The sequence below is a fragment of the Stenella coeruleoalba genome (genome assembly GCF_951394435.1).
Source record: "Stenella coeruleoalba genome assembly, chromosome: 13".
Classification (NCBI taxonomy): domain Eukaryota; kingdom Metazoa; phylum Chordata; class Mammalia; order Artiodactyla; family Delphinidae; genus Stenella; species Stenella coeruleoalba.
Window position 1 is genome coordinate 11,825,012 of NC_137159.1, and position 13,102 is coordinate 11,838,113.

Sequence of the window (13,102 nt, forward strand, 5' to 3'; positions counted from 1 at the left end):
TTTTTCTTTGTTGGAGATGTGACAGTGGAGCCTGTCCCCTGCCTCCTCCAAACCAACCCTGCCCCCCGGCCCTCTGTCACTTTCACCTCATTTTTGAAAACCAGAAGGGTCTTGGTTTTGATTTTTTTTGTTTTGTTTTTTGTTTTTTTTGCGGTACGCAGGCCTCTCACTGCTGTGGCCTCTCCCGTTGCGGAGCACAGGCTCTGGACGCACAGCCTCAGTGGCCATGGCTCACGGGCCCAGCCACTCCGCGGCATGTGGGATCTTCCCAGACCGGGGCACGAACCCGCGTCCCCTGCATCGGCAGGTGGACTCTCAACCACTGCGCCAGCAGGGAAGCCCTTGGTTTTGTTTTTTATTTAAATAATTTGTCTACCATGGAGGGAGAATCATGAAAACCTCTTCTTCCCCTTAACATTTCTTTCATGGTTTTCCCACGAGGTAGCGTGACCAGCTGTCCGGTTTGTCCAGCATTGAGGGATTTCCCAGGATGTGGGACTTTTAGTTTTAAATGTTAGCGTCAGGCAAACAGGGACAAGGTAGTCGCCCTACGTCCAGACCACTCATTCCTCCCCCTCCTCCTCTCCTTCTTGTCTAAGATCAATTTTAACTGCTTGGGCTGTAAATGCAATTGTATTCCTTTAATTTTCCAGTTAATTCCTCAGGTACCACCTGGCACCGTCTTAGCAGGAAGTCCAGTGTCCCCCGCGCACAGCACGTGCTTCCCCACCTCCCCCAATCTGTCAGGTGGTTTAATCTATGGAGCCAGTGCTGCTTCCAGACGTCAGGCAGGAAGGCTACTGGGCTCTAGATGAGTCCACGAGGGGGCCCTGGCTTGGAGCTGCTTATCTTTCTACTCCCGTGCCCCTCTGTTCCTCCAGATGGTTCCATCCTCTGTGCCCAGGTGCCCTGGTTGGTCCAGATTCCCACACAGACCAGAAGGGTAGAAAGTTATAACTCATCTGGTTCCCCCTCACTTGCTCTGCCATTGGTCCCAAAGCAGGACCCTCCCAGGCTGTGGGGTCTCTATCTTTTGGTTACTCGTCGTGAATGTTTTCAGCTGCATCAGGTGCAGACCTGTGATTTCAGGCTTTGCCTCTGAGGTCGCTGAGGACGTGAGCTCACTCTGTCTCTCTCTGTAGGTTGCGAGACGACATGACCGTCTGCGTCGCGGACTTCGGCCTCTCTAAGAAGATTTACAGTGGCGACTACTACCGCCAGGGCCGCATCGCTAAGATGCCTGTGAAATGGATCGCCATAGAGAGTCTCGCGGACCGAGTATACACCAGTAAAAGTGACGTGGTACGTACGTACAGAGTTTTGATTCGGGGCCCCGCATTGCAAAGATGAAGCCCTGCTGAAAGAGATGGCTTAAGCTGGTGATGCAGGACATCTTACTCTTTGATCAACTGAGGACTGGGGCAGCTCACACTTCTCTGTTTATCGCTAGATGCTTTAATTCAGGCGGAACATTAGATTCTGATGAAGTAGCCTGACATTCAGAGGATGGCAAAGGCCCTTAATTCATCTCCACTTTCCTCTGCTACAGTATAGTGATGCATTGTCTGCAACTAAGATATTTCATATTCACATTAAATTAAATGAATTCATCCCATGGCTGTTTGGGACTAGGGTGCTGTATAAAAGGTACTGTGTATGGATACCCTTAACCAGAGATCAGGAAAAGAAAACTCTTGCCGACAACGGTAGGAACAGAACATTAAACAGAGCACTGATGTGACACAAGGCTAGATCTGCCTTTGTCTCATTTCCCAAACAGCTTTAGTAAAAATGGGGAACTGTGACGTTCCGACCCCACGTTATTGCCGTTTTGGGAGAGCGGCGTATCTCAAACATAATTGTGAGCTTTGTGCGTGACTGCCGGGGCTCTAAGGAAATGACCTTTCCCGATGAAAAGGTCCATTCAGCCTTTCTGAAAAGACTTGCATCCTGACGTTGTCACTTTGTCCTCAGTGGGCATTTGGCGTGACCATGTGGGAAATAGCCACACGAGGAATGACCCCCTATCCCGGAGTCCAGAACCACGAAATATATGACTACCTTCTGCACGGCCACAGGCTGAAACAGCCAGAGGACTGCTTGGATGAACTGTGAGTCAGCTGCTCTTCATCTCGGGGCACCGTGCAAAGACCTGGGGGACACACAGCCATAGTGGGTGGGGACACTCAGCCAGGCGGGTGTGGGCAGAAGATGACACACGCAGATGTCCGGCACAGGAGCCTCTCCTGGTGTGGGAAGCGGTGTGTGCACATCTCCAGTGAGCCCGCACGTGTTCTGAAGTTCTGTAAGCCCCTCTAGGAAATACAGTCGGCCCTCTGTACGGGCGGATGCAGAACCCACAGATACGGGGGGGCCAACTGACTGTAAGGGGTCTGCAGATCTTGGTATCCGCTGGGGCTTTGGGAACCCATCTGTCATGGACACCGAGGGATGACTATATATCCTATAGATAAATAGGCCGACTTTACAATGCGTGAGGTACTTGGATAATTCTCTGCCCTCTTTTGAAGCAGTCATGCTTCTCTTTTCATTCAACATCTTAAACAAACCAATCACAGGAATATCTTGAATCAGGAAATTTAGAAATCTGAGCCAGTGGCTTTGCTTTCAGGCTGGTCCTCAGAATTGCTTAGGGGAGATTCTAAGAATGTGATTCCTCAGCCCTGTGCCTGGAGACTGTGATTCTCTTGGTACAGAGCAGGCCCAGAAATGTATATGTTTTAAAACTATCCCAGGGATGGACTTCCCTGGTGGTGCAGTGGTTAAGAATCCGCCTGCCAATGCAGGGGACACGGGTTCGAGCCCTGGTCCAGGAAGATCCCACATGCTGTGGAGCAACTAAGCCCGTGTGCCACAACTACTGAGCCTGCACTCTAGAGCTCACGAGCCACAACTACTGAGCCAGTGAGCCACAACTACTGAAGCCCATGCCCCTAGAGCCCATGCTCCACAGCAAGAGAAGCCACCGCAATGAGAAGCCCACGTACCGCAACAAAGACCCAACGCAGCCAAAAATAACTAAATGAATAAATAAATTTATAAAAATAATAATAATAATATTGTTAAAAAAAAAAAACCATCCCAGGGAGACTGTACACTCAGCCGGCGTGAGACGCCCCCGAGCTCCCAGCGTGCAGGACGACAGTGCCCTTTCCATCCCAACAGGCCCCTCTCTCTTCGGGGTGGACAGTACGGGGAGAGGCCTGGGACTTGGAGTCAGAGAGGCCAGGCTCTGCCTCCTAACTAGCCACGTTTGTGGCCACTGCAGCTGACTTGACCACTCCATGCCACGTGATCTGCCACCAAAAAAGTGTAGTCACGTATTCTGCAGAGGTATCTGGAGGGTTAACAAAGAAGTGTGTGGAGTTCTCAGCCTGCAGGAAGCACGCACGCTAAGTGTCACATGTGGTGCCCGTGATTAATAGCACCTTTACAACTCGATCCCCTCCCAAACACCTTGCCGACTTTTTAAAAACTCATTTCTTGTGGCACTGCCTCTAGCTTGGTGATCTGAACCTTCCTAATGATGAGTCTGTCCCCAACGTAACAGGGGTCATGGGCTTGGAGAGGGGTATTCTCACCATGTTTAGCAAGAACATTTCAGGACCGTGGGCCTGCGTGGGCTCCGCCGTGGAACGCCGGGCCGCGCTGCTCGGGCAGGTGGGCCTGTGCAGGACTCCACACACGCGCACCCACACTCACACTCCGACCCTGCTTCCTCGTACCGGTGAGGAGACCCCGGTCAGTTTGCACATGGGCCTCCCAGATCCACCGTGGCCAAACAGAAGGAAAGTTTTTTTTGATCAGAGCCTCACAGTGCTTGGGGGGTGTGGTAGTGGTAGTGGTGATTATGGTTGTAAATCTATAACATTTAGAACAGACACAGAAATCATAAGCCCTTTAAAAGAAACATCATAAAATCCTAATTCAATTAGATCTGAGGCTTCACGGTCCTTTCTGAAAGGGCCACATGAATGAAACGTTTGCTTCTGCAAATGAGGAAGCCATTTCTGTCAAACAATACTGAATGGAGACTTTTGTGGCTGTTTCTTTCTTGGCTTCTTCGGTGCTCCAGGGGAAGTTGATTATCTGGAGTCTTAGCAAGGTCTAAGCTGTGTCACGTTGTGGTTTTAGATGCTGCGTGTAGAGCCATGACGAGGGAATGCTGAGTCGGTTTTTGAGAGGTGTTTTTTTAGGTGAAAGAGCTGCAGTGTCAGCAATGCCCTGCGGCTGGGGGAGGGAGGCTGGGGAAAAGCCGGAGGAAGCAGCGGCTCCGCGGTCCCCACCCCCAGGCTGGTTCCTCACACCGCGGGCTCGCAGAGGCTCTGGTGAGCCAAGCCTGCTCCCCAGGTCCCCTCTGAGTCTGGATACTGGCGAAGGACAGAGAGCTCTCTGCATTTCCATATCTGGGGTCTTTTCTTTTAAAACTGAGGCAGATATTTCGGAGCACCTCTGTTTGCTGTCTCACCTTAGTGGAGATGAGTTGACTCCTGTGTTTGGTTGCCCCTAGGTCATTTTACAGTCAACCCTGAGAAATACAGCAATGGAAATAACAGGGTGTGCTTGGAGCCCCGCTCCCCGGTCCTGCCCGCTGAGGGCCACCTCTTCTTACGGCATCACCCCCACCTCTGGATGACCAGGTCCCCATCACCCAAGAGGCCGCTCTGGGCGGTGCGCCCATCACCTCCGGGGTACCTTTCCTCGGCCAAACTCACAGCCTCCCAGCTGCAGCCACTGTGGTTCGTGGCACCGGCCCTCGGTCTCCTCGTCTCCAGGGTGACACACAGAGGCCACCTTGTTCTTTCTTATCCCACTGGGTCCCCACAGCCAGCAGGTGTCTTTCAGGGTCCCCCTCCCCTCCATTCCTTCCCCCAGTACAAGCGCGCCTCCCAGATACTGCGGGTTCAGCTCCAGAGCACTGCAGTAGAGTGAGTCACAGGAATCTTTTGGTTTCCCAGTGCATATAAAAGTTATGATTACCATACTGTCGTCTGTTAAGTGTGCAATAGCATTATGTCTAGAAAATGGTGTACATACCTTAATTTTAAAAACACTCCGTGGGGACTTCCCTGGTGGTCCAGTGGCTTAGGCTCTGTGCTCCCAAGGCAGGAGGCCCAGGTTCGATCCCTGGTCAGGGAACTGGATCCCGCATGCCACAGCTAAGAGTTCGCCTGCCACAGCTAAGACCTGGCGCAGCCGAATAAATAAATTTTTTTTTAAAGAAACACTTTATTGCTAAAAAATGCTAACCGTCATCGGAGCCTTCAGCAAGTCATAATCCTTTTGCTGGTGGAGGGTCTTGCCTCGATGTTGGTGGCCGCTGACTGATCAGGGCGGTGGCTGCTGAAGGCTGGGGTCATCGTGGCAATTTCTTAAAATAAGACAACAGCAAAGTTTGCTGCATCGATCGACTCTTCCTTTCATGAACGATTTCTCTGTAGCACACGATGCTGTCTGATAGCATTTTACCCCCAGGAGAACTTCGTTCAGACTTGGAGTCAATCCTCTCAAACCCTGCTGCTGCTTTATTAACTCGGTTTATGTAATATTCTAAATCCTTTATTGTCATTTCAACAATCTTCACAGCATCTGCACCAGGAGTAGATTCCATCTCAGGAAACCACTTTCTTTGCTCATCCATGAGAAGCAACTCCTTATCCATTAAAATTCATAAAATTGCAGCAATTCAGGGAATTCCCTGGCGGTCCAGTAGTTAGGACTGCACACTTTCACTGCCAAGGGCCCAGGTTGATCCCTGGTTGGAAAACTAAGATCCCGCAAGCTGCTCCGTGTAGCCAAAAAAAAAAACCACAGGTTAAAATTGCAGCAGTTCAGTCGCATCTTCAGGCTCCACTTCTAATTCTGGTTCCCTTGCTCTTCCCCCCACATCTGCAGTTACTTCTTCTAGTGAAGCCTTGAACCCCTCGAAGTCATCCATGAGGGTTGGAATCAACTTCTTTCAAACTCCTGTGTATGTTGATATTTTGACCTCTTGCCATGAATCACAGATGTTCTTAACGGCATCTAGAATGGTGAATCTTTTGAAGAAGGTTTTCAATTTACTTTGTTCAGATTCATCAGAGGAAACTCTTATCCATGGCAACTCTAGCTTTACAAAATATATTTCTTAAATAATAAGATGGGAAAATCTAAATTACTCCTTGATCCCTGGGCTACAGTATGATGTCGTGTTAGCAGTCATGAAAACAACACTCATCTCATTATACATCTCCATCAGAGCTCTCGGGTGACCAGGTACATTGTCAATGAGCAGGAATATTTTGAAAGGAATCCATTTTTCTGAGCAGGAGGTCCCAACAGTGGGCTGAAAATATTCATTAAACCATGTTGTAAACAGGTGTGCTGTCATCCAGGCTTTGTTGGTCCCTTTATAGAGCACAGGAAGAGTAGGTTTAGCATAATTCTCAAGGGCCCTGGGACTTTTGGAATGGTAAATGAGCACTGGCTTCAACTTAAAGTCACCTGCTAACTGCGTTAGTCCCAAACAAGAGAGTCAGCCTGTCCTTTGAAGCGTTGAGACAAGGCATTGATTTCTCCTCTCTGGCTGTGAAAGTCCTAGGTGGCATCTTCTTCCAATATAAGGCCGTTTTGTCAGCATTGGAAATCTGCTGTTTAGTGTAGCCACCTTCATTAATGATCTTAACTAGATCTTCTGGATAACTTGCTTCTACACCAGCACCTTGTCCTTTTGTTATGGAGACGGCTTCTTTCCTGAAACCTCATGGACCAACCTCTACTAGCTTCACACTTCTCTTCTGCAGCTCCCTCACCTCTCTCAGCCTTCATAGAACTGAAGAGAGTTAGGGCCTTGCTTTGGTTTTTTTTTTTTGGTTTTGTTTTTTTTTTTTGCGGTACGCGGGCCTCTCCCTGCTGTGGCCTCTCCCGTTGCGGAGCACAGGCTCCGGACGCGCAGGCTCAGCAGCCGTGACTCACGGGCCCAGCCGCTCCGCGGCATGTGGGGTCCTCCCGGACCGGGGCACGAACCCGCGTCCCCTGCATTGGCAGGCGGACTCTCAACCACTGCGTAGGGCCTTGCTTTGGATTGGGCTTTGGCTTAAGAGAATGTTGTGGCTGGTCTCAGACTCTCCGCATCAGCAATAAGGCCGTTTTGCTTTCTCATCACTCATGTGTTCGCTGGGGTAGCACCTTTAATTTCCTTCAAGAACTTTTCCTTTGCATCCACACCTGGGCTGTTCGGCACAAGAGGCCTAGCTTTCGGGCTGTCTCAGCTTTTGACACGCCTTCCTCACTAAGTTTAATCATTTCTAGCTTCCTTAAAGTGAGAGGCCTGTGACCCTTCCTTTCAGTTGAACGCTTAGAAGCCATTCTAGGGTTATTAACTGGCGTCATTTCACCGGCGTTGTGTCTCAGGGAATAGAAAGGCCCGAGCAGAAGGAGAGAGGCAGAGGATGGCCGGTCGGTGGAGCCGTCAGAACGCGCACGACGTCCTTTGATTGAATCTGCTGTCTTACGTGGACACGGTGTGCGGCACCTCAAAAATATTATCATAGTAACATCAAAGATCACAGGTCACCCTAACAAACATAACAATAATGGAAAACGTTGGAAATATTGTCAGAATTCCCAGACTGTGATACAGAGACCCCAAGTGAGCAAATGCTCCTGGGAAAATGACACCAATAGACTTGCTCGATGCAGAGTTGCCACAAACCTTCAACTGGTAAAAAAAAAAAAAAAAAACGCAGTATCTTTGGAGTGTGATAAAACGAAGTGCAATAAAACGGGGTCTGCTAGTACTGTCAGACCATAGAGGTCCAGGGCTTGGCGGGGCCTGGGGGTGGTGACACTTGTGGGAACTTTGGCGCAGTGACATCCACAGTATATGTACGTGAACGAGCGGGTCCCTGTTTCTTACAGGGGAGTGCAGGCTCCTCTGTCTCCTGACTTGTTCTTCTCATCACCCCCAGGATCCTAATACATCCTTTGGGTGACATCCAAAGCAACTTTCCTAACATTATCATCTGGTCGTGGGAACGCACCGAAGCACAATCTTTCTGTGGTTCCCCCTTGGCCACAGGGTAGAACCTAAACCCGTCAGGGTCTGACCCATGGCAAGCAGGGCTGCTCCGTGGTTAAGAACATGGGCTCTGGCGTCAGACACTCTTTGATGTGGGTCACAGCTTCACCCTCGTCCTGGGGCCAAGCATCACGCTCTCAGGATCCTCCTCTGTAAAATGGGGATCACAGTACCTGAGTGTGGGCTCGTGCTGCCAAGCAGGCTGGTCTCTAAAAGTACCTTACACGACGGCTGTCGGATAGTAAATGCCGATGACAGGTCAGCGGTTATTACTTTTACTGGAGGAGGTCGAAGTCACGGAGAAGAGCAGGGGCCCCCGAGCGTTTCTCCTTCACGGGGCAGCATCAGGTGGCCAAGGTTCAGCAGCCCTACACGCGCCACGAAGCTGCGGCCGCTTCAAATCAGGGGCTGTCCCAGCCCAGGGCTCACCTGCCACTGTCACAGCACTGCCCTTATTCTTCACACACCTGCCCACGCCGGCCCCCCTCTCGATTTCATGCCTCGAGCCTCCCAAGGCCTGGAATGATGGTGAGTGTGGAGCTGGCGCTGACACCTGTCTGCTCCCAGGACCCCCGCTCCCCTCCCCCTCCCCCCAGCCCCTCCACTCCCACCTGAGTGGGAGAAGCAGGGGCGGATTGCACGTGCTGAGCCAGGAGATAACACTCTTCTTTGCTTCTAGGTATGAAGTCATGCACTCTTGCTGGAGAGCTGAGCCCTTGGACCGCCCCACGTTTTCAATGCTGAGGCTGCAGCTAGAAAAGCTCTTGGAAAGCCTGCCTGAAGTTCAGAACGAAGCCGACATCATTTACGTCAACACACAGTTTCCGGGGAGCTGCGAGGGCCCGGCCGAGGGCTCGGCACTTGCTCAGCTGGACGTGAACATCCATCCCGACTTGGTCATTGCTTCTTGCACACCCGGCGCCACCGTCAGCGTGGTCACCGCAGAAATCCATGACAACAGACCTCACGAGGGAAGGTACATCCTGAACGGGGTCAGCGAGGGCTGGGAAGAGCAGGCTCCTGCTGCCCCGGCGACGGGGACGGCGGGAAGGAACGGTGTTTTACTGGAGGACAGGCTGGTAAGGAATGGGGTCTCCTGGTCCCAGTCCAGCACGCTGCCCTTGGGGAGCCCAGCGTCAGATGAACTCTTATTTGCCAACGACTCCTCAGAAGACTCAGAAGTCCTCATGTGAGGAGAGCTGAGACACATTCCCAAATCCTGGAAATTCCTCCATACGAGAACCCACATACACTCGATGTTTTTGGTGTATGTCTTCCTTACCAAGTCAATGCCCTGGCCCAAAAGCACCACGTGAATGTTGTCAAGTAAGTCATCGTTTAGAATACGTAACATATATTTATTTAAAGAGAAAATATCTATATGTATATGGTGGAAAGAGACAAAGATATTCTATTTTAATAAAAGATGACTTATGTCACTTTTCTGGATGATCTTAACATTTAAGCTCTAACAGCCCCATCTCCACAGCAGTTCCTGGATGTTCACGTTGGCACAAAGTTGTTTTTTTAAAGTTCTTTTCCTTTTTCATGACTATTAAATATTTGTAAAATAAAATGCCATATTTGCCTTTGCTTCTGCTCTTAAGAAAAATCTGGTATTCCCACCTGAATCATCTCTTTGATAAGAGAGATTCATTTCATATTTAAAGTTTTATAACTGATGAATTCTCCGATCTGGCTTCCTAATAAAATATGAATGAGGAAAGATGCGTGGTACTTACTTGAGACTTGGAAAGACATGGCCACTGGCTGCCTCCGTGCCTTTGCAAAGGAATTCCCTTGATGCGGGGCCCTCGATGCAATTGCTCTGACCACTTGACATTGTTTTTTTTAAAGATATGGAAGAACCACTCCAGAGAGCCCAAAGATGAAGAACAAAACAAAATATTAGAGGGTTGAAAAATACAATCTGAGTGGAAAGATTTCAAGTAAATCGTAGAAGGGACTTCCCTGGTGGTCTAGTGGTTAGGACTCTGCCCTTCCACTGCAGGAGGCACAGGTTCAATCCCTGATCAGGGAACTAAGATCCTGCATGCCACGTGGCATGGCCAAAAAAAAGAAAAAAATTCTAGAAGAGGGTCCAAGAAGTTAAGCACTTTTCTGTGGGAAGGCGAGACTCGTAGGAGGGAGACGCGGGCAGTGGACAGGGAACAAGCTCAGAGCTTAGGACCCCTGAGTTCACGTCCTGGCTCTGCTGGGTCATAAGAGCCATTGCTGGTTGAGCACTTGTTATGTCTCAAGCACTTTATGTGAACTGTACATTAATATGTACATCATTAACGTGGGTACCAGTGCCATCATCACGCATGGGCCAGGAAACAGAGGCTGGAAAGGTTGAGGGCCTGCTATGGCCCGTGTCTAGAGAGGGCGGGAGCTAGAATTCAGAACGAAGGAATCCAGTTCTGGCTGGCTCTAAGCATGTGATTTGGGGGTCTGTTCTAGAGCCTCTCGACCTTTTAACTTTTTTTAACAAACACATAGATAGCCCTTATTATGTGGCCAGGCCTGGCAGTCATTTAATCCTCATAACAACCCTACCAGGTAGGTACTACTGTTATTATCTCCATGTCGCAGCTGGGCAGACTGAGGCAAGAGGAGGCTCACTTACTCTGCTAGTAAAGCAGTAGACTGATGTGGTCAGTTTCAGTGTTGATCCCTTCAGCCCCTGGGGCAGCCACGCAGGCGCAGGGCCACTGGCATCCCCAGGTGTGTTGCAATTGTGAGTAGCCTCACCCAAGCCACTGCAGCCTGCAGGGATCAGTGTGTGGCCCTCACAGTCTGGGTCCTGGTCCCAGATGCCAGCCCAGATGCCCCAGTCTCCAGGGTCTGCCAGCTCCATTGTTACTGTGAAATGCTCCAGACAAGAAAGTTCTGCGGGTTGGCGAGGAAACTGCATTGTTAGGAGAAATGCTAGCACCACATTTTATCCGTGAAAGGAAAAAAACAAAAGGCTGTTAGAGCCTAGAAAGATCATTTCTACTGTTGGACAATTTTGAATGGTTATTTGAAAATCCGTAGAAAATTTTTATTTTTTTACTTTGTGCAAATAAAGTTTCCTACTGGTGGTAACTATTGAGAATGTCTTGATCAGGAACTGACTGGCTAGTTTAAGCAAAAAAACCCAAGGTAAAAAGATATGTTCGTGGGGACTTCCCTGGTGGTCCAGTGGTTAGGACTCTGTGCTTCCACTGCAAGGGGCATGGGTTTGATCCCTGCTCAGGGAACTAAGATCCTGCAAGCCGTGCAGCTCCCCCCCCCCCCAAAAAAAGGTATGTTCGGGACTTCCTGGTGGCACAGTGGTTAAGACTCTGTGCTCCCAATGCAGGGGGCCCGGGTTCGATCCCTGGTCAGGAAACTGCATCCCACATGCATGCTGCAACTAAGAGTTTGCATGCCACAACTAAGGAGCTGGTGATCCGCAACTAAGGAGCCAATGAGCCACAACTAAGAAGGCCGCCACTGCAACTAAGGAGCACACATGCCGCAACTAAGGAGCCCATGAGCCACAACGAAGAAGCCCACCTGCTGCAACTAAGACCCAGCGCAACCAAATAAATAAATTAAATAAATATTTTTTTTAAAATGTATATTTGCATCTGTAAGATAAATAAGCAAATTGAAAAACATACTTGGGAGTTTCATACACATTTAATATTAAATATCTAAACTAATACACTTTGTGTTTTGTGTTTCTAATTTTAATTACATAATGTAAATAAATATATAATGAATAGGTCGTCAAATGCCCACAGCCCCCCAAATCCTGTCCAGTTTGCTCAGTATATGCCGTGTGGCCCGAGAAGGGCTGGAAAGCCTGGGCCAGTTCTGCTGTAGAGAGAAAGCTGTGACTTCCGGCTTTTCCTGAGACAGTAACAAACATGGCAGAGAAATTCACTTCAACCCCACAGCGATGCCCCAGGGCCTTGGGTAAATGGGGCGTGATGGGCAGAACTCCCATCCCAGCCTCCTTTTCCCAACAGGAGAATGGAGCCGGACTCCCCTCGTTCAGACACTCGCTGAGACGGTCGCTACCACCATGTTCTTCTCTCAGCCACGCTGGAATGTTTGAAAGAAGTAACTTTCAGAGGACCCGATCCCTGGCAAAGTCTTGTATAGACTTCTGAGCATGAACTGAACATAGCCCTTCAAGTTCTCTTTTGTATAAACTCAAATTACTTTTGTAAGTGACTCCTATGGGCCAAAAGTCTGGGAGAGAAAACAGGGAGAAACAAGACAGTCATTCTCTTCAGCCGGGCTGGGACAGGGCTGGGACAGGGCTGGGGAGAGCAAGAGAAATAAACAAATACCAGAAATACTTGTGACCTACAGGTGAGACTAGCTCTGCCTTGGGAGGGTTATTTTTTCCTCCCCTCCTTCCCTCCCTCCCTCACTCCCCTCCCCACCTCTCTCCTTTTTTCTTCTTTTTCCTTTCCTTTTCTTTTCTCCCCTCCTCCCCACCCCCCTTTCCATTCCTTTTTCTGGCCTTTCTTTCTGAGTAGAAAGGAGAAGTGAGAAGAATCAGGGCCTCAGGAGTCAGACCACGCAGCCAACAGCAAGGGCTAGACAGGAACCAGTCCTGTGAGCATTCCTTGGGCAATCTTGGTCAGGTCACTTTGATCTCCCGGAGCCCAAGTGTCCATCAGTGTACAGTAGAGATTGCAACACCTCCTGCAACCCCCTGTAGGAAGGGGAGGTGGCAAGGTCCTTGAAAGGACCTTATGCTTGTTATCGAGGCTTCTCCCAATCAGAGGCTTCTCCCAATTTCATTGCTTATGCAGTACAAACTCACCATTTGTCATAGTAGAAATATTGTCCCTGATTATGTTATCAACCGCCTCCAAAATAACGCAAACTAATTCAAAAAAGAAAAGAAAAAGGGACTTCCCTTGTGGTCCAGTAGTAAAGAATCCGCCTTCCAATGCAGGGGACGTGGGTCCGATCCCTGGTCCAACTGAGATCTCCCATGCCGCAGGGCAACTAAGCCCAGCATGCGACGACTAT

The 13,102-nt window shown here is 49.6% G+C and overlaps 1 protein-coding gene across 1 annotated transcript in view; it reads left to right on the forward strand.

Moving 5' to 3' along the window:
- Positions 1-9,838, forward strand: part of MERTK (MER proto-oncogene, tyrosine kinase) — a 111,436-nt gene extending 101,598 nt beyond the window's left edge. The window contains exons 17-19 of the mRNA XM_079941382.1: positions 1,143-1,302; positions 1,975-2,111; positions 8,760-9,838. Of these exons, the coding sequence (XP_079797508.1) occupies positions 1,143-1,302; positions 1,975-2,111; positions 8,760-9,273 (811 nt within the window). The 3' untranslated portion in view covers positions 9,274-9,838. The remainder of the gene's footprint in view (positions 1-1,142; positions 1,303-1,974; positions 2,112-8,759) is intronic.
- The last annotated feature ends 3,264 nt before the right edge of the window (positions 9,839-13,102 follow it).